This window comes from Stegostoma tigrinum, chromosome 5 (genome assembly GCF_030684315.1).
Source record: "Stegostoma tigrinum isolate sSteTig4 chromosome 5, sSteTig4.hap1, whole genome shotgun sequence".
Classification (NCBI taxonomy): Eukaryota; Metazoa; Chordata; class Chondrichthyes; order Orectolobiformes; family Stegostomatidae; genus Stegostoma; species Stegostoma tigrinum.
In genome coordinates, this window is record NC_081358.1 from 1,154,976 (window position 1) to 1,177,362 (window position 22,387).

Here is a 22,387-nt window from a genome sequence, read left to right on the forward strand (position 1 = left end):
AGGAAGAACAGGTTAGGGAGGCAGAGACAGGTTGGACTGGTTTTGGGATGCAGTGGGGGGAGGGGACGAACTGGGCTGGTTTGGGGATGCGGTGGGGGAAGGGGAGGTTTTGAAGCTGGTGAAGTCCACATTGATACCATTGGGCTGCAGGATTCCCAAGCGGAATATGAGTTGCTGTTCCTGCAACCTTCGGGTGGCATCATTGTGGCACTGCAGGAGGCCCATGATGGACATATCATCTAAGGAATGGGAGGGGGAGCGGAAATGGTTTGCGACTGGGAGGTGCAGTTGTTTATTGCGAACCGAGCGGAGGTGTTCTGCAAAGCGGTCCCCAAGCCTCCGCTTGGTTTCCCCAATGTAGAGGAAGCCACACCAGGTACGGTGGATGCAGTATACCACATTGGCAGATGTGCAGGTGAACATCTGCTTAATGTGGAAAGTCATCTTGGGGCCTGGGATAGGGGTGAGGGAGGTGGTGTGGGGGCAAGTGTAGCATTTCCTGCGGTTGCAGCGGAAGGTGCCGGGTGTGGTGGGGTTGGAGGGCAGTGTGGAGCGAACAAGGGAATCACGGAGAGAGTGGTCTCTCCGGAGACAGGGGTGGGGATGGAAAAATGTCTTGGGTGGTGGGGTCAGATTGTAGATGGCGGAAGTGTCGGAGGATGATGCGTTGTATCCGTAGGTTGGTGGGGTGGTGTGTGAGAACGAGGGGGATCCTCTTTGGGCGGTTGTGGCGGGGGCGGGGTGTGAGGGACTTGTTGCGGGAAACGCAGTCAAGGGCGTTCTCGACCACTGTGGGGGGATCTCCCATGATGAGGCGTTCCACTCCCACACATCCCAGATGTCCAAGTTCTTCAAGGACCGCAACTTTCCCCCCCGACAGTGGTCGAAAACGCCCTTGACCGCGTCTCCCGCATTTCCCGCAACACGTCCCTCACACCCCGCCCCCGCCACAACCGCCCAAAGAGGATCCCCCTCGTTCTCACACACCACCCCACCAACCTACAGATACAACGCATCATCCTCCGACACTTCCGCCATCTACAATCCGACCCCACCACCCAAGACATTTTTTCATCCCCACCCGTCTGCTTTCCGGAGAGACCACTCTCTCCGTGACTCCCTTGTTCGCTCCACACTGCCCTCCAACCCCACCACACCCGGCACCTTCCCCTGCAACCGCAGGAAATGCTACACTTGCCCCCACACCTCCTCCCTCACCCCTATCCCAGGCCCCAAGATGACTTTCCACATTAAGCAGAGGTTCACCTGCACATCTGCCAATGTGGTATACTGCATCCACCATACCCGGTGTGGCTTCCTCTACATTGGGGAAACCAAGCGGAGGCTTGGGGACCGCTTTGCAGAACACCTCCGCTCGGTTCGCAATAAACAACTGCACCTCCCAGTCGCAAACCATTTCCACTCCACCTCCCATTCTTTAGATGACATGTCCATCATGGGCCTCATGCAGTGCCACAATGATGCCACCCGAAGGTTGCAGAAACAGCAACTCATATTCCGCTTGGGAACCCTGCAGCCATATGGTATCAATGTGGACTTCACCAGCTTCAAAATCTCCCCTTCCCCCACCGCATCCCAAAACCAGCCCAGTTCGTCCCCTCCCCACACTGCACCACACAACCAGCCCAGCTCTTCCCCTCCACCCACTGCATCCCAAAACCAGTCCAACCTGTCTCTGCCTCCCTAACCTGTTCTTCCTCTCACCCATCCCTTCCTCCCACCCCAAGCCGCACCTCCATCTCCTACCTACTAACCTCATCCCAACTCCTTGACCTGTCCCTCTTCCCTGGACTGACCTATCCCCTCCCTACCTCCCCACCTATACTCTCCTCTCCACCTATCTTCTTTTCTCTCCATCTTCGGTCCGCCTCCCCCTCTCTCCCTATTTATTCCAGAACCCTCACCCCATCCCCCTCTCTGATGAAGGGTCTAGGCCCGAAACGTCAGCTTTTGTGCTCCTGAGATGCTGCTGGGCCTGCTGTGTTCATCCAGCCTCACATTTTATTATCTTGGATTCTCCAGCATCTGCAGTTCCCATTTTCACTTTATTCAAAGTTGTTGCTTTCACACAGGCTAACTGAAGTGGAATCCACTACATCTTTTACGCTGTTCTAGCAAAGAACTGTTTTTGAAACATTGGGAAAAATGAACTCCATCTGACCAGAAATCTTTTAACATTCAACAGGCTTGATGCAAGCTAAAACACAAATGGATTATCAAAACTGATCTTTTCACCCTGTCACCACAGAGAGAAGACTTAGCGTGGACTAGGCACTAAGGAAATATTTACTGTAGATAGGGAGAACAGTAAGCTGTGACAATCAAACAAAGCAGTTGGAATCAGAGACAGTAGGAACTGCAGATGCTGGAGAATCTGAGATAACAAGGTGTGGAGTTGGATGAACACAGCAGGCCAAGCAGCAGCAGAGCAGCTGGCAGGCCAATGTTTTGGGCCTAGACCCTTCTTCAGAAAAAGGTGTCTAGGCCCGAAACGTCAGCCTTCCTGCTCCTCTGATGATGCCTAACCTGCTGTGTTCATCGAGCTCTACACTTTGTAATCTCAAAGTAGTCGGAATACCTGCCACAAGTCACAATAGGAACAGTTCACATTATTGTTCAGTGATGACCTGCTTGAAAAGATTTTTCAAATGAAAGGAATTCTGTTTATGACCAATAAATTGTGATTATATAGCCCCAGCATCATCTTATACATTCAGACCATCGAAAATCAGCCCGAAACCTCAGAGATGACACAACCAGATCTGACCTTGTATCCTAATAGAACATAGAACAATAGAGCGCAGAACAGGCCCTTCGGCCCTCGATGTTGCGCCGACCTCTGAACTAATCTAAGCCCGTCCCCCTGCACTATCCCATCATTATCCATATGCTTATCCAAGGACTGTTTAAATGCCCCTAATGTGGCTGAGTTAACTACATTGGCAGGTAGGGCGTTCCACGCCCTTAACACTCTCTGAGTAAAGAACCTGCCTCTGACATCTGTCTTATATCTATCACCCCTCAATTTGTAGCTGTGCCCCCTCATACAAGCTGAAGCCATCATCCTCCGAAAAAGACTCTCACTGTCCACCCTATCTAATCCTCTGATCATCTTGTATGTCTCTATTAAATCCCCTCTTAGCTTCCTTCTCTCCAACGAGAACAGACCCAAGTCCCTCAGCCTTTCTTCATCGGGCCTGCGCTCCAGACCAGGCAACATCCTGGTGAATCTCCTCTGCTCCTTTTCCAATGCTTCCACATCCTTCCTGTAATGGGGCAACCAGAACTGCACGCAATATTCCAAGTGAGGCCGCACTAACGTTTTGTACAGTTGCAGCATGACATCACGGCTCCAGAACTCAATCCCTCTACCAATAAAACCTAACACACCATAAGCCTTCTTAACAGCACTGTCAACCTGGGTGGCAACTTTCAGGGATCTATGTACATGGACACCAAGATCCCTCTGCACATTTACACGACCAAGAATCTTTCCATTGACCCAGTATTCTGCCTTCCTATTATTCCTCCCAATGTGAATCACCTCACATTTGTCCGTATTAAACTCCATTTGCCACCTTTCAACCCAATTCTGCAGTTTATCCAAATCTCCCTGCAACCTGCAACATTCTTCCACACTGTCCACCACTCCACCGACTTTAGTGTCATCTGCAAACTTAATGCCTGCGTCCAAATCATTTACAAAAATGACAAACAGCAGTGGTCCCAAAACAGATCCTTGAGGCACACCACTAGTAACTGGACTCCAGGCTGAATATTTTCCATCATCCACCACTTGTAGCCTTCTTACAGAAAGCCAGTTTCTAATTCAAACTGCTAAATCTCCCTCAATCCTGTGCCTCTGTATTTTCTCCAATAGCCTACCATGTGGAACCTTATCAAAGTCTTTACTGAAGTCCATGTCCACCACGTCAACTGCCCTTCCCTCATCCACATGCTTGGTCACCTTCTCAAAAACTCAATGAGGTTCGTGAGACACAACCTGCCCTTGACAAATCCATGCTGACTATCTCCATTCAAATTGTTGCTTGCTAGATGATTATAAATCCTATCTCTTACAATACTTTCCAAAATTTTTCCTACAACAGACGTAAGGCTCACAGGTCTATAATTACCTGGATCATCGCTACTGCCCTTCTTGAGCAAGGGCACAACATTTGCAATCCTCCAGTCCTCTGGTACTAAACCTGTAGTCAATGAGGACTCAAAGATCAAGGCCAAAGGCTCCACCACTTCCTCCCTAGCTTCCCTCGATCCTTAACAGATGCCACCCAGGTTGATATGGCTGTTAAGAAGGCATACAGTGTTTTAGCTTTCATTAATAGAGGGATCGAGTTCCGGAACCAAGAGGTTATGCTGCAGCTGTACAAAACTCTGGTGCGGCCGCACTTGGAGTATTACACACAGTTCTGGTCACCGCATTATAAGAAGGATGTGGAAGCTTTGGAAAGGGTGCAGAGGAGAGTTACTAGGATGTTGCCTGGTATGGAGGGAAGGTCTTACGAGGAAAGGCTGAGGGACTTGAGGCTGTTTTCATTAGACAGAAGAAGGTTGAGAGGTGGCTTAATTGAAACATATAAAATAATCAGCGGGTTAGATAGGGTGGATAGGGAGAGCCTTTTTCCTAGGATGGTGACAGCGAGCATGAGGGGGCATAGCTTTAAATTGAGGGGTGAAAGATATAGGACAGATGTCAGAGGTAGTTTCTTTACTCAGAGAGTAGTAAGGGAATGGAACACTTTGCCTGCAACGGTAGTAGATTCGCCAACTTGAGGTACATTTAAGTCGTCACTGGATAAGCATATGGACGTACATGGAATAGTGTAGGTTAGATGGGCTTCAGATCAGTATGACAGGTCGGCACAACATCGAGGGCCGAAGGGCCTGTACTGTGTTGTAATGTTTTATGTTCCCAGACAATCCTCAGAAAAATCCCATCTGGCCCAGGGGGTTTATCTATGTTCACACCTTCTAGAATTGATAACACCTCCTCCTTACTAACCTTAATCCTTTCAATTCTAGAAGCCCGTAACTCAATCATCTCCTCTACAATATTCTCCTGTTCCTCAGTGAAAACAGATGAGAAATAATCATTTAGCACCTCTCCAATCTCCACAGGGTCCACACACAATTTTGCACTTCTGTCTTTGACTGGTCCTATTCCTACCCTAGTCATCCTCTTATTCCTGACATACCTATAGAAAGCTTTAGGGGTCTCCTTTATTCTACCTGCTAATGTCTGCTCATGTCCCCTCCTTGCTCTTCTTAACTCTCTTTAAATTCTTCTTAGCTAATCTGTAACTCTCCATTACCTCATCTGAACCATCTCGTCTCATCGTCACATAAGCCTCCCTCTTCAGCTTAACAAGAGATACAATTTCTTTAGTCAACCACAGTTCCCTTACCTTGTCGCTTCCACCCTGCCTGACAGGGACATACCTATCAAGGACACGCAATATCTGTTTCTTAGACCAGCTGCACATTTCGATTGTCCCCATCCCCTGCACTGTGCTAACACATTCTATGCCTAAGTCTTGCCTAATCGCATTATAATTTCCCTTCCCCCATCTATAACTCTTGCCCTGTGGCATGTTCCTATCCCTTTCCATTGCTAAAGTAAATGTAACCGAATTATGGTCACTGTCTCCAAAGTGCTCACCTACCACTAAATCAAACACCTGGCCTGGTTCATTACCAAGTACCAGATCCAGCGTGGCCTCCCCTCCTGTCGGCCTTTTGACATACTGAGTCAGGAAACCCTCCTGCACACAGTGGACAAAAAGTAATGGAATATTAGGGAAACTTTTAATTATTTTTGTTTGATCAAATTGAGGGCATAGGTTTTAATTAAAAGTCAAATATGACAAACCATACAAATGTGTTAATGCCTTTTATCCTGCTCTCGCTCTCCCATTCAATAGCTGCAAAAGATTGCTATGCTGCCTCCAAAAACAAAGCCAGGCCATAGTGCAAAGCATATAAATATTCATAGCTCACCTGCTAAACTAACATTAACTTACCTCCCATTTCTCAATATCATTTGGTCCACGTTTGCTTGTTCTGAGAAGATAAAGCTTTCCTGATCCATCTGACAAGGCTGCCCACGTCGGTGATGTAAAATGTATAGAAGCGCAGACTAAGGAATCACAAGTCTTAATCTCTGGTGATAGGCGGAATACCTCCCGGGGTTTGCTTATTGCAGTATCCTTTGAATACAAACATGCATTTTAAAAATCAGGAGATGCATGAAGATTGAGTCACCCAAATTTTAAGTGAAAGAAAGCTAAACTAAATTCATGCATCACATTTACTCCTTAGCACAAATATTCTCAAATGTCACTGGAAGATAGGTAAATGTAGAACTACAGCTCAGTAATTAACAATGTTAATAAATAGCATGACAAAGAAAAAAAACATAGGAAATGTAGACTAACAAAAAATGACGCCCCATCTACTACACCTTTTACTACTATGATTGTCATTTGATGATCATCATGGAGCTGTTGATTAATCACAACAAACAATCTCCTAAAGAAGTTACAACAGATCCAGAGAGCAGGTGAGGAAAACCTCCAATGGTGGAGACTACTTGCAATTTGGAGTCAGAGTTATACAGGAGGGAAACAGACCCTTCGGCCCAACTCATCCAGGCCAGCCAGGTTTCCTAAACTGAACCAGTCCTATTTGCCTGAATTTGGCCCATGTCCAGCTCAACTTTTCATATGCTTGTACCTGTTCCAAGTGTCTTTTTAATGTTGTAATTCTACTCGCCTGTACCATATCTTCTGGCAACTCGTTCCATACATGCACTAGCCTCTGTGTGGAAAAAAAATTGCCCCTCAGGTCCTAAATCTTTCCCCTCTCACATTTAACCCATGCCCTCTACTACTGGGACTTCCCTAACTCATATGATTGATAGCCCTCATCATTTTAAAAACCTCTGTAATGTCACCCCGCAAACCCTCAACTTCTCATTCGATTCCTCCCATTTCCTACAGACAAAGGGGGTGGCCATGGGTACCCGCATGGGTCCAAGCTATGCCTGCCTCATTGTAGGTTACATGGAACAGTCCCTCTTTCGCACCTACACTGGCCCCAAACCCACCTCTTCCTCCGTTACATTGGCGCTGCCTCTTGCTCCCCAGAGGAGCTCGAACAGTTCATCCATTTCACCAACACCTTCCACCCCAACCTCAAGTTCACCTGGGCCATCTCCAACACATCCCTCACCTTCCGGGACGTCGCTGTCTCCATCTCAGGTAACCAGTTAGAAACTGATGTCCATTTCAAGCCCACCAACTCCCACAGCTACCTAGAATACACCTCCTCCCACCCACCCCGTGCAAAAATTCCATCCCCTGTTCCCAATTCCTTCGCCTCCGCCGCATCTGCTCCCAGGATGAGGCATTCCACTCCCGCACATCCCAGATGGGTGCGTTCTTCAAGGACCACAAATTCACCCCCGCAGTGGTCAAGAACACCCTTGACCGTGTCTCCCGCATTTCCCGCAACACATTCCTCACACCCCGCCCCCGCAATAACCATCCTAAGAGAATCCCCCACGTCCTCACATACCATCCCACCAACCTCCGGATACAATGCATCATCTTCTGACACTTCTGCCATCTACAATCTGACCCCACCACCCAAGACACTTTTCCATCCCCACCCTTGTCTGCCTTCCGGAGAGACCACTCTCTCCGTGACTCCGTTGTCTGCTCCACACTCCCCTCCAACCCCACCACAGCCGGGACCTTCCCCTGCAACCGCAGGAAGTGCTACACTTGCCCCAACACCTCCTACCTCACTCCCATCCCAGGCCCCAAGAGGACTTTCCATATTAAGCAGATATTCACCTGCACATCTACCAATGTGGTATACTGTATCAACTGTACCCGGTGTGGCCTCCTCTACATTGGGGAAACCAAGCGGAGGCTTGGGGACCGCTTTGCAGAGCACCTATGCTCAGTTCGCAATAAACAACTGCACCTCCCAGTCGCGAACCATTTTAACTCCCCCCGACGACATGTCCATCATGGGCCTCCTGCAGTGCCACAATGATGCCACCCGAAGGTTGCAGAACAGCAACTCATATTCCGCTTGGGAACCCTGCAGCCATATGGTATCAATGTGGACTTCACCAGCTTCAAAATCTCCCCTTCCCCCACTGCATCCCAAAACCAGCCCAGCTCGTCCCCTCCCCCCACTGCATCCCAAAACCAGCCCAGCTCGTCCCCGCTCCCTAACCTGTTCTTCCTCTCACCTATCCCCGCCTCCCAACTCAAGCCACACCTCCATTTCCCACCTACTATCCTCATCCCGCCTCCTTGACCTGTCCGTCCTCTCCAGGCTGACCTATCCCCTCCCCTCACCACCTATCTTCTCCTCTATCCATCTTCAGTCCGCCTCCCCTTCTCTCCCTATTTATTTCAGAACCCTCTCCCCATCCCCCTCTCTGATGAAGGGTCTCGGCCCGAAACGTCAGCTTTTGTGCTCCCGAGATGCTGCTTGGCCTGCTGTGTTCATCCAGCTTCACACTTTGTCATCTTCGAGGAGAAAAACCCCAGCTTGTCCAGCATCTCCTCAAACCCTCCAATCTCAGTAGCATCCTTGTAAGTCTTTTTTGCACCTTTTCCAATTTAATTACATGCTTCCTATAGCAGGGTGACCAGAATTGTACACAGTACTCAAACGTGGCTTTACCAATGTCTTGTACAGCTGTAATAGGACATCCCAATTCCGGTACTCAATGCTTTGACTGATGAAGCCAAGTGTGCCAAACTCCTCTTTCACCACCCTGTATACTGTGACACCACTTTCAAGGAACTATATACCTGCACGCCCCAGATCTCTCTGTTCAACTGCCTTCCCCAGGGCCCTGCCTGGTTTGTCTTACCAAAATGCAACACCTCGCATTTATCTAAATTAAATTCTATCTGCCATTTCTCGACCACTGGCGCAGTTGTTTTCTTCACTGTCCACTATATCAACAATTTTGACATCATCCACAAACCTACTAACCGTGTCTCCTATATTCTCATCCAAATCATTTCTGTAAATGGATTTAATGCTTCTAGCATATCAAAGTTACACATCTCCCAGATTATCCTAGGATCTCTAGGAATTAATCCTCAAAACATATACAAGAAAACACATAGGGATCCTTTCTAGGTTCCTACACCCAGACTCAGAGCTTATAGTTAAGCGTCTACTTGTCCAGGGTGTAAAACAGCTTTAGAGTGTCCAAGCTCCACTAAAACTACTCAAGAGATAGTGATAGCTCTCAAGTGCAGAGCGGTATGAGTATCATAGCTATCATTCATAACTGATTATCAGGTATCAAATGGAGGATGTGTGGAGAAAGGTTGGAGACATTGGGTAATGTATAAAACTTCCCCTTTATAGCCTGTATTGGTGAATTGTCTACATTATATAGTGCTTGGGCAGGTATGGACTAATTGCATTGCAACAAGACTTGGACACGTGAATCATCCACTTTGCCGGTTTGAAACTTTTGTAGGAAAGTAAAGAACATAAAAAAGGGAAACTCAAAATTATCCATCTAGGTTTTGCGTGTAATCACTATTCCAAAGTTTGAAGACCAAAACAAGTGCGTTGCGTGTGCAATGAATTGTAATTCTTAACTATAGCAATCTTATCCTGCAGACTAATTAGAAAAATGCAAACTTGGAAACAGGAAATCAAAAAAAAAATGTTAGGCAGACTAAAGGGTAGGAGAAACAAAGTCAAGCATTAAGTGCATTTGAAAAGTATAATGATATCAAAAGACAAAGTTAAGAACATACTATCTGAGCGCACACAGTGCAAGAAATGTCAATCAGACTTGTTCCCAGGAGAACGCTGGGTTTATTCACTTTTGGGACATGGGCGCTGACTGAGCCAGTATTTTACTGCTCATCCCTAGCTGCCCTTGAGGTGGTGGTGATGAGCTGCCTTCTCCAACTCGGTATACTAACAATGCAGTTATGGAGTTCCAGCATGTGCCTCAATAACACTGACGGAATGACAGCATATTTTCAAGTCAGGAGAGTTGGTAGCTTGAAGGACAACTTGAAGGCAGTGCTACTCACATGTATTTGCTGCCCTTGTTCTTCTAGATGGTCATGGCATGGGTTTAAGTGGTGTTATCTTCAGCACAGTTCTGCAATGCATCTTATAGATAATAGCAGCAGTGCATGCTAAGTGACAGTGGTGGGACTGGCTATTTATGGATATGACGCCAGTCAAGTGGGCTGCTTTGTCCTAAATGGGGTCTAGCTTCTTAAGTGTTGTTGGAGCTGCATTCATCCAGGCAAGTGGAGAGTATTCCATCACACTGCTGACTTGTTACTTGTAACAGAGGACAGGATCTGGGGAGTCAGAGCATGAGTTCTTTGTTATAGTATTGCTAGCCTCTGACCTGCTCTTGTTGCCATGGTGTTTACATGGTTAGTCCAGTTCAGTTTCTGGTTAATGGTAACCAACATGATCTTGATTATGGAAATTTGGTCATGGTAAATGTCAAAGAGCAGTGGCAGTTTGTATCTTGGAGACGGTCATGTCTGGCATGTGGCACAAATGTTACTTGCCATTTTCCAGCCCAAGATGCCCTATGAAGAGAGATTCGGCAAACTGAACCTGCATTCTTTAGAGTTTCGAAGAATAAGGAGTGATCTCACTGAAACTAACAAAATATTTAAAGGGATAGAAAGGGTAGATGCAGATCTTCTCTTGTCTGGAGTCTAGAAACAGGGGTATATCCATAGGGCCATAAGACATAGGAGCAGAAATCAGGACATTCAGCTCATCGAGTCTGCACCACCACCATTCAATCACGGATGATAAATTTCTCAACACCATTCTCCCATTTTCTCCCTGTAATTGACAGAGCCCCTACCACATAGGTCTAAGATGAGGCTAAATTCTTCTAATCATAAGGTATGAAACTTTGGACTTCGCTATTGCAGAGCACTGTGGAAGCTTAATCTTTGAGTTTGATTGAAGTGCAGGGCATTACATTTCTGATTATCAGTGGCAAACAGGGTTTATAAGCATTGAGTGGGTAAAAGGTATTGAAGTGTTCAATCAGCCATGAAAAAGTGTTGAATGGTGGGGCTGAATGGTTTAGTCCTGCTATGTTCCTAACTTGTCAACTCTATTATTGGACTATGCAATTGCATATCCGCTCCCCACCAACCCCTTCTCCCCCAACACCCCACAAGCTACCCACCTGCTGGCATCATTATCGAGAAGAAATGCCATTACTGTTTCTTAGCAATGCCTTTAGAACTTTGCAAAACTTCAGCTAAAGCCTCAGAGTCCAGCTTGGATGACATATCAACCACCAAGATAGACAGATTGTAGCATCATCATCATTAGTTCAAGAAAAGCAGTTGTTGTTTTGGTCTTCATAGTGCTTTCACTTAGATTCTAGTTACTAGTGTGTTATTCCCAGAACAGAAATCCACCAAAATATCTGAAGCAAGACAGTGTACTTGCTCCTCATAATTTTTTAATTGGGTGTACAGGAAGAAATCAGTAACAGCATTGCTAAATCGCCCAATAGAATTTGAAGAACAACCAGTAAACGAAAAGAATTTAAGAAAGAATAATTACCAGCAACTGGGATAATGGGGGCTGCAGATGCTGGAGAATCTGAGATAACAAAGTGTAGAGCTGGGTGAACACAGCAGGCCAAGCAGCATCATAGGAACACAAAAGCTGACATTTTGGGCCTAGACCCTTCATCCGAAAAGAGAGATGGGGAGAGGGTTCTGAAATAAATAGGGAGAGAGGGGAGGCGGATCAAAGATGGATAGAGGAGAAGATAGGTGGAGAGGAGACAGATAAGTTAAAGAGGTGGGGATAGAGCCAGTAGAGGCGGGGAGGTAGGGAAGGGATAGGCCAGTCCAGGGAGGACGGACAGGTCAAAGGGGTAGGTTGAGGTCACTTGATAGGAAATGGGAGTGCAATTTGACGTGGGAGGAGGGGATAGGTAAGAGGAAGAACAGGTTAGGGAGGCAGAGACGAGCTGGACTGGTTTTGGGATGTAGTAGGGGGTGGGGAAATTTTGAAGCTGGTGAAATCCACATTGATACCATAGGGCTGCAGTGTTCCCAAATGGAATACGAGTTGCTGTTCCTGCAACCTTCAGGTGGCATCATTGTGGCACTGCAGGAGGCCCAGGATGGACATGTCGTCTAAGGAATGGGAGAGGGAGTTGAAATGGTTTACAACTGGGAGGTGCAGTTGTTTATTGTGAACCGAGTGCAGGTTTTCTGCAAAGCGGTCCCCAAGCCACCGCTTGCTTTCCCCAATGTAGAGGAGGCCACAGGGGCTACAACGGATGCAGACGTGCAGGTGAACATCTGCTTGATGTGGAAAGTCTTCTTGGGGCCTGGGATGCGGGTGAGGGAGGTGGTGTGGTGGCAGGTGTAGCACTTCCTGCGGTTGCAGGGGAAAGTGCCAGGTATGGTGGGGTTGGAGGGGAGTGTGGAGCAGACAAGGGAGTCACGGAGAGAGTGATCCCTCCGGAAAGCAGACAAGGGTGGGGATGGAAAAATGTCTTCAACTGCTGCTTTTATTAAATTACGAACAGCTGTATTGGTTACCTTGCTGACACACAAGGTCTTTGCAGGATTCTGAGCAGAAAACTAAGGTCGGTGGAGTTGTGGATAGTGACGAAGGATGCTGTAGGTTGCAGAGAGGCATAGATAAGCTGCAGAGCTGGGCTGAGAGGTGGCAAATGGAGTTTAATGTGGACAAGTGTGAGGTGATGCACTTTGGTAGGAATAACCGGAAGGCAAAGTACTGGGCTAATGGTAAAATTCTTGGTAGTGTAGATGAGCAGAGAGATCTCGGTGTCCATGTACACAGATCATTGAAAGTTGCCACCCAGGTTGACAGGGCTGTTAAGAAGGCAGTGTTTTAGCTTTTATTAATAGAGGGATCGAGTTCTGGAACCAAGAGGTTATGCTGAAGCTGTACAAAACTCTGGTGCAGCCGCACTTGGAGTATTGTGTACAGTTCTGGTCACCGCATTATAAGAAGGATGTGGAAGCTTTGAAAAGGGCGCAGAGGAGATTTACTAGGATGTTGCCTGGTATGGAGGGAAGGTCTTACGAGGAAAGGCTTGAGGGACTTGAGGCTGTTTTCGTTAGAGTGAAGAAGGTTGAGAGGTGACTTAATTGAAACATATAAAATAATCAGAGGGTTAGATAGGGTGGATAGGGAGAGCCTTTTTCCTAGGATGGTGATGGCGAGCATGAGGGGGCATAGCTTTAAATTGAAGGGTGAAAGATATAGGACAGATGTCAGAGGTAGTTTCTTTACTCAGAGAGTAGTAAGGGAATGGAACGCTTTGCCTTCAATGGTAGTAGATTCGCCAAAATTAAGTACATTTAAGTCATCATTGGACAAGCATATGAACATACATGGAATAGTGTAGGTTAGATGGGCTTCAGATCGGTATGGCAGATCGGCACAACATCAAGGGCTGAAGGGCCTGTACTGTGCTGTAATCTTCTGTGTTCTATGTTCTAAAACTGTACTGAACCAGCATTCGGCATATTAGGGGAAAGGTATCAGCATGATTCTTCAAAAATCAGACAACAGAATCTTCACTAAGACTTGCAGAATCTAAACCAGAAGTTTTAAAGTAGGCAGTGCATTTGAGATTCAAATCATGGCCAAAACAAGAACAAGGTAAAAGATTGGGAAAGGCAGATGGAGTTAGGGGAAAAATAGATAAAAGAAACAGCAAAAACAAAAGAAAAACGCAACTTTAATATTAAAGTTTTGAAAGAATGATACTCCACACTTGTAAACTTAATTGTTTGGTGCCATTGAGTCTGTTTAGGGGTGACTAAAGCTTATCATGCTCTTAAAATATTCACTTAATCCTGAATATACTAGCCCTACACTTTCTGGAGGTTTTATAAGTGTATTTAACTGCAAAATCTATTGGTAAGGGTCTGTTATAAGGAAGCCAATGGACGGTCATAGTAATTGAGATAGTAAATTTCAAATTTCTGTATTTAAATTGTGCACATGCAGTCTGTAAAAGGTGCTATCTAATTTACTCCAAAATGACTGAGTGCTGTTAGCCTCACCGTTATTTTTAATGCATAACCCAGCTATTATCTCTCAGCTAGTACACTGAAAATGTCTCTCAATAATTTACCCTTTCTTGAAACAGCAAACTAATTTTTTTCTTCTTCTCCATAACCCTCACGTACCTTCTGCTTTCTTTTAATTTAGCTCAGTTCCTCTTTGCCTCTTTTTATGACACAAAGGATCAAAGTACTAACTTTTGACCCCTACTTTCATTCAGTCAAGATAATTTTTCCTCTAAAGCTTAAAGCTTTTCTCTGCTGTCAAAAGTAAAAATGACATTGAGTGCAAAACTACTTCCAAATATCAGGCTAGAATTAGTCTCACCTTCTTTCTCAATATTTACTTCAACAGCCAATGGAAACAAGATTTTATACATTATAAAAATCAACCTGTGAGATAACCACAAAAGCAGCTTTTAGTAAATAAAACAGTCAACTTGTAGGATCAATGCCATTATTTAAGGCAGTTCAACATAACTAGGAGAGCTTCTTCTGTAGTGAACCATACTCTAACATTTATTCTCGAAATTAACAGGTTTTAAATGCCATTAGAAGTGAGTGAAAGCATTGAATGAGACTTGCATCTATTCCTATATTATACTAACAGCTACTGATCTCAGACTTCAGTACTTCACATATGAAGTATGCAGAGTTATTTTGAAGAATGTCAAAACAGATACTAGATTAAAAAAATATTGGAGCCAGCAAAAACAAAATCAAAAGAACAAAATAGTAAAATAAAGTGAAATTTGTGTTGATACCTACCGTTCATTAGAAAACACACAAATTTCCTGAATGATATATTACACTGTTCATGGATTTACTACAGTACTAAAATGCTTCTAAATCCTAATGCTGACTCTGATACACATAATGCAAGATAAATTCACATGAAAGTTTTAGAAGTAAACTAGAAAGGCAGTTACGAGTTTCTAGTCATAAAGATTGAGTGATCAAAATTGGCAACAGTAAGAAAGAACCCATCAGTAAAGTGACAACACATCAGATTCATAGAAATTCTACACACCAGCTCTCATTTGTAGATCAATTTTAACATTGTAAAACATCCTAGAAACATAAATCGAAGAAAAGAAACAGAAACCATGTAAGGAGGTGGTAGGTCAGATGACCAAAAGCTTGCCCAAAGAGATAGGTTTTAAGGAATATCTTAAAAGGAGGAAACCAGGCAAAAAAGTCATAGACAGAAAATTCTAGAGATAAGATGATTTAGGTAGCTGAAGGTCAGAAGTGCTGCGGTGATTAAAATTGGGGATGCTTAAGTGACTACAATTGGATGAAGACATATAATTTGGGGTACAGAAAGGGGCCTGGTAGAAGCATTGTAGTACTAACAAAGGGAGGGGCAAGACCATGAAGGATTTCAAACAAAAATCTATCTAGCCTCCCTGCCAGCTAAAGAAGCTAGCTAATGATTGCCTTTGAATGGGTCATTTGACTCCAGCATTTAGCTTTTTACTGTCATTTTACGAACTATGCTACAAACTGTTCAGTGATGCAGATTAATCTCAGTGGACTCTACAATTGCAAGGAAAAAAAAACCTTGAAAAATTCTAGACAAATGGAATTTAATTAGCCTTTTCTCACAAATTCGGGAGAATTAACCTAAATGATTAACTCAACTATTCCCAACATCTGCTACAGACAGTCTATTAACATCTTATTCAAATAATATTCCCTTCAAACTCAATTCTAATGCCTTTTACACCTACTCATGTATTCTCATTGAGCCATAACATTTGTAACATTGACACTTGCTGCAGGTTCTTCACACCAAAAAGAATGGCTTCATTGAAGCACTGACTTCAGTAGTTAAAAATTTTCAAACAAGATCCCACAAAAAACCCAAGGAGGAAAACAGACAGCCGAGTGATTTTCTGGCGGTACAGTTGAAAGGAGGAATGATGAGGTGAGCAGTTAAAGTGTCTCAGTGTGCTCTACACATTGTGGGTTTTTTCCAATCAGGCAGCTTCATGATTGAGCTCAAAGTAAATCCCACCCTATCAAAGGGATTGTAATATCAGGGAAGTCTGGCAGAACTTGTACAGTCTTAAGAAATCATAGGACAAGGTGAAGATCTTTTTCATGTACCAGACAATGCTCCCTCAAAAGCGACCGATAGAAGTTTATAAAGTAATGAGGGGTATAGGCAGACTGAATGGTAGCTGTCATTTCTCCAAGATCAGCAATTTCAAGACTAGGGGGCACATTGTTAAAGGTGAGAGGAGAGAGATGGGGGACATTTTTTTAAAAAAAAGTGGCTCGCGTGTGCAACTTCCTGAGTAAGTGGTGGATGTGGGTACAATTACAACATTTAAAAGACATTTGGATAAGTACATGAATAGGAAAAGTTTGGATGGATATGGGCCAGGAGCAGGCATGTGGGACTAGTTTAGTTTCGGATTGTTCAGCATGGATTGGTTGAACCAGAGGGTCTGCTTCCACACTATAGGACTCCATGACACTATATCTAGAGCTTTAAGAAATACCCTTGCTGTATAAAAAGTGCCATGGAATTTAGAAGCAGTGGCTGGTAGATGATTCTGGATTGAATGTGTTATCTGCAGTGCAGTGAACAGTTTTGGTCTCCTTACTTGAGGAAAACTGTAAATGTTTTCGAGGCAGTTCAATTAAGATTGGCTAGATTGACACCTGGAATGAGCAGGTTGTCCTGATGATTGGTTGGATACTCTGGGCTGTTTCCAATAGAATTTAGAAGAGTGAAGATGCTTGATTGAAGCATACAAAATCATGAAATGCCTCAACAAGGTGGAAGTGAAAGGATATTTCAACATATGGGAGTATTTAGATCTACAGGACACTGTTTAAATTCTAAACAGACAGAGAAGAAACTTTTTTCTCTTAGAGGGAAGTGCAATTTCAGAATTCTGTGGCTCAGAGGGCAGTACAGGCAAAAGTCACTGAAAATTTTAAAGTCAAGGTAGATTGATACCATTACTTGGTAATAATTTAAGGGTTTTGGGGATAGGCAAGAATGTGGAAGTCCAAACAAATAGATCAGCTATGATTTAACTGAATGACAGAATAAGCTCAAAAGAGACAAATGGCCTGCTTCTGCTTGTAGAGGGGGAGAGAGATAATGGGAACTGCAGATGCTGGAGAATCCAAGATAATAAAATGTGAGGCTGGATGAACACAGCAGGCCAAGCAGCATCTCAGGAGCACAAAAGCTGACGTTTCGGGCCTAGACCCTTCATCTGCTTCCGCTTGTAGTTCCTTTGTTCATATCCTGCAATATGTACACTCCATTCAGGGATTAGATGGCACGAACATGAAACAGCCAGCACTAATTTAAAAGGAAAGACTTTCTCTAACAAAAAAAGACTCCCTTTGAGAATACTGCAAAATGTTTTAGGAAAACTAAGCACTAAATACAAAACTAAATCCCATGCTACAATTTATTCAGACTTTTAGAATGTAATAGATATGAAAAATCTCCAAGGTAAAACCACTCACATTGAGGTTAGAAGATGGGTCCACAAAAGCAACTGGTTTTGTTTTAGAATGGAAAAAAAACAGCAATGAACATCAGGGTCTTTTATCAACACTATGTGAGGACTTGTGGCTGTACTATCAAAAGGACAAAGGCATGGACTCATGTTGATTCTATTCTCCACAAGTAGCCTGAATACAGAAATCAATAACTGTTTTCAAAACGTTTTGCTGGTGTTCAAAATATGCCACATAAAACGTTAACACGCAAGTGCTGTTAGAGCTAGGAACAACGTGTTTGCATGGTTAAAAAACATAGAGAAACATAGAGAAAACAAAGAACAGGAATAGACATTTTCAAGCTTGCAGGTGAAACAAGTGGTGATCTACAATGAACAGTGTTGGGGCCTCAGCTACTTGCAATCTATATTAATGGCTTGAATAAAAAGACGTAGCACAATACACCTATGTTTGCTGACAATATATAGCTAGGTGTAAACATATGCTGCAGCAGAGACAAAGGGTGCAAAGAGATCTAGACTGGTTGAGCGAGTCAGCAAAGTGATAGCAGATGGACAGTAGTATGGGAAAGTGTAAGATTATATGCTTCAAAATTAAGAATACTAAAGCAGATTTTTTTAAACAAAGGCAGAAACTTCTAACTGTTGATGTTCTGAACGATGTGTGTAGTCACATAAGGAACAAAATAGTTAGCTCAAAGGTATAGCAAGGAAATAGGGAAGTAAACTGCAAGTTGGCCTTTACTGCAAGGGGATTGGAGTACAAGAATAATGAAGTCTTACTACCACTACATACAGCAATAGTAAGACCACACCAGAATTACTGTATGCAGGTCTGGTCTCAACATTTAAGAAAGCATGTATCTGTACCGGAAGAAGTACTAGAAACATTCACTGCATTCGTTTCTAAAGCGACGGGGACACTCCCATTGCACCAGAAAAGCCTCTCACTAAGGAAGGTGGGGAGCACATGGGAATGCACAGTTCAAGCCAATGATCACCACAATGGTTGAATGGAATGGCAGGGTCAAGGGACCCAATGTTCTACACTTGCTCCTTTGTTTTGTTTATGAACTGCAGGCACATAATTTCCCAAAGGAAGAAGGCAAACAATGTTAAAAATGGAAAATCACTGAAGTTATATACCAAATCTCTTTCAACAATTCCCTCTAATTCAAATTCAATTCTTTCCTGGATACTGTTCCTACAGAAAGTGCAGATATTTGAACTGGCAGTTTCCATTAAGAAGGGAAAGGGTTAATTTCGCAATCCTTCTGAAGTTCACAACATTTATCATTTTAAGTTGTTAAACAGAGATACAATAAGACAAACTTACCAGAGTGATGTCCAGATGCATGACCCTCTCATGCTGATCAATATAATAGACACTGTCGTGATACCATCTGTCACAGTGCAGATAGTTATACATGCCAAAGACACACATATGGTCCAGGGTGTACTGATCCTCACGAAGCTTCACTTCAGCAACAGCTAAACAGAAACACATCAAAGGCATGATCAGAATACCCATCAGAACTCAAGAGATATCTTTTTCCCCACAATCGAGAGAATTCATTTCATTACTCGCTGGTTGCCAAGCTGAATCAGAATCATTCAGCCCAACAAAATGCACTCGCATATGAAAATAAAAATCAATAATACCTTTGAGGCATAAAAATCAGTACAATTAGTCTACATGTGCACCTCAAGGTCCTGAAAGGTGACACATCAATTCATTTCTTTCTTTCCTTCTATGCTTGCAGATAGGTTATAGCAAGTATTAATATGCATTGTGCCTATACAGCAGGGTTTGCTTAAGGAAAATAAATAGAAGCTGAAGTTTAAAACAAAGCTTATTGCCAGCAGGCTGTGAAAACAAAAGACAATTTGGATATATTTAAAACTGTAGCTTGATGCCTTCTTGCTGTATTTCAAGTACGCAGATTTTAATTATACTCATAGCAAAGAAGTCTTGGTTTATTTACTTAGAAGTTACTGACAAGAATCACAAACATGGTAACGTGATGTTCTGCATCTATGTTGCAGGACTTCACCCACCTTTTTTTCCAACTTTACCAGTCATGCACAGACATTACCTAAAATCCTTACAATATTCATTTATAAAGGTGCTCCATGTTTTCTCGAATTTAAGAGGCAAAATATATTAAAAGTCTTATCTGGCATGACTGCGGCCTTTTAGTTGTTTCAGCGGCAGGAGTCCAGGAGAAAACTCCCAGGCTGCCCTTGCACTAACAAATGTGGGAGTTAACCAATACCCGAGACACGAGACATGTAGTGTCTCGCACCCTTACAGCTCCTCTAATCAAATAATAATGACTAAGTGTGGTGAGCAGGTAAGTTATTTGCATTTTTTTTCCCTTCATCTCTTTGTTATCTGGATGTGAGTTTGCTCGCTGAGCTGGAAGGTTAGTTTTCAGACGTTTCATCACCATTCTAGGTAACATCATCAGTGAGCCTCCGACGAGGCGCTGGTGTTATGTCCCGCTTTCTATTTATTTGTTATCTTTCGGGGTGGTCACACTGACGCCAAATCCACTGGGAGCAGGTCGGAAGGCAAAGCCGGAGTCTGTTTGAATATATAATGGAGTAAATTTACTAGTACAGAGAACACTGCGAAACTAAAAAAAACTAAATAATTTTAAATAATTAAGTAGAGATGGCAGGCCAGGCGATGTGTTGTAGCTGTATGATGTGAGAGCTAGCTGATCCCATTGAGAACAACAATGACCACATCTGCAGCAAGTGTTGAGGCTCAAAATTGATGAGCTGGAATCCGAACTCTGAACTCCAAACACTGCAGCACATCCGGGAGGGAGAGAAATACCTGGATGCTGCGTTCCAGGAGGTAGCCACACCTGGCAGATTAACTAATCTTAATGAGGTCGGCGGGCAGGAACAGCAGTGTATGACTGCGAGTGAAGCAGGTAGAAACACAGGTGCCGCAGTCCTTCACTCTGTCCCACAGGTATGAGTCACTTGTTCCCTGCGTGGATGAGGAACAGGGCTGCAGGAAGGATGAGTCAACTGACTGTGGCACCATGGTCCAGGAGGTCATTCAAGAGGGGGGAGCAAAAAGACAGATTGTAGTTGTAGGGCATTCCATCATCAGGAGATAGACAGTATCCTTTGCAAGCAGGATAGAGAGTCCCACATGGGTGTGTTGCCTGCCCGGTGCCAGGGTGCAAGACACCTCTGACCGGCTTGAGAGGATACTAGCGAGGGTGAGGATCCAGTTGTTCTGGTCCACAAAGGTAGCAACAAAATAGGCAGGACTGCTTCGAGATTATGAAGAGCTAGGAACAAAACTAAAGAAAAAACAGGTCAACGGTCATAATTTCTGGACTGCTGCCCGAACCACGTGCAAATTGGCATAGGGAGGCGAGGATCAGTGAGGTAAACACGTGGCTAAAAGAGTGGTGTGGGAAAGAGGGTTTCCTTTTCATGGGGCACTGGCATCAATTCTGGGAAGAGAGGGATCTATACCGCTGGGATGGACACCTCCTGAACATGGCTGGGTCAAGTGTTCTGGCGAAAAGGGTAAATAGGGTGGTTAATGGGACTTTAAACTAGTAAGAAGGGGGAAGGGAGAAGTGAGCATAGAGGGAGAATAACAATTTATGTAAGGCAAAGCAGCAGGTTAGCAGGGGACAAGGAAGCTTCGACTCCATTGAAAATTAGGAACAAAGTTAAAGGGAAGGAGAACTCAAGAGTTGTGAGTAATGGAGGTAATAGGACCCAAAAAGAAGGTGCAAAAACTGGCATAAGGGCACTTTATCTGAATGCTCGGAGCATTCGAAACAAGGTGGATGAGTTGACGGTGCAAATCATGGCAAATAGGTATGATTTAGTGGCCATTACAGAGATATGGTTATAGAATCGTAATGACTGGGAGTTCAATATCCAGGGGTATCAAACTGTTCGGAGGGACAGACAGGAAGGTAAGGGAGGTGGTGTCGCTCTGATTTTTACGGATGATATCAGGGCGGTAGTGAGAGATGACATAGGTTCGACTGAACAAAACGTTGAATCCATTTGGGTGGAAATTAGGAATAGCAGCGAGAAGAAGTCACTGATAAGTGTGGTCTATAGGCCACCGAATAATGACATCATGGTGGGGCAGGCGATAAACATAGAAATAGCTAATGCATGTAAAAATGGTACAGCAATTATCATGGGGGACTTTAATCTACATATCGATCAGTCAAACCAGGTCGGTCATGGCAGCCTTGAGGAGGGGTTCATAGAATGCATCCGCGATAATTTCCTTGAACAATATGTAATGGAACCTACGAGGGAGCAAGCTAGCCTAGATCTAGTCCTGTGTAATGAGACAGGAATAATTAATGATCTCACAGTTAGGGATCCTCTCGGAAGGAGCGATCACAGTATGGTCGAATTTAAAATACAGATGGAGCGTGAGAAGGTTAATCCAGTACCTATGTCCTGTGCTTAAACAAAGGAGACTATGATGGGATGAGGGAGGAGTTAGCTAAGGTTGAATGGGAGCAAAAACTTTATGGTGGGTCAATTGAAGAACAGTGGAGGGCTTTCAAAACTATTTTTCACAGTGCTCAGCAGAAGTATATTCCAGTGACAAGGAAGAACTGTAGGAAAAGAGAGCGCGCCAGACACGGACGTTTAAGGAAATAAAACAAAGTATCAGATTGAAAAAAAAATGTACAAAAAAGCAAATAGTAGTCGGGTAACGAGTAGACTGGG

General features: G+C 44.1%; 1 protein-coding gene across 1 annotated transcript in view; it reads right to left on the reverse strand.

Moving 5' to 3' along the window:
- Nucleotides 1–22,387, reverse strand: part of nudcd1 (NudC domain containing 1) — a 119,398-nt gene that overhangs the window by 62,849 nt on the left and 34,162 nt on the right. Inside the window, exons 2-3 of the mRNA XM_059646315.1 lie at nucleotides 18,984–19,138; nucleotides 6,063–6,248 (exon numbers count right to left, since the gene is read on the reverse strand). Of these exons, the coding sequence (XP_059502298.1) occupies nucleotides 6,063–6,248; nucleotides 18,984–19,138 (341 nt within the window). The remainder of the gene's footprint in view (nucleotides 1–6,062; nucleotides 6,249–18,983; nucleotides 19,139–22,387) is intronic.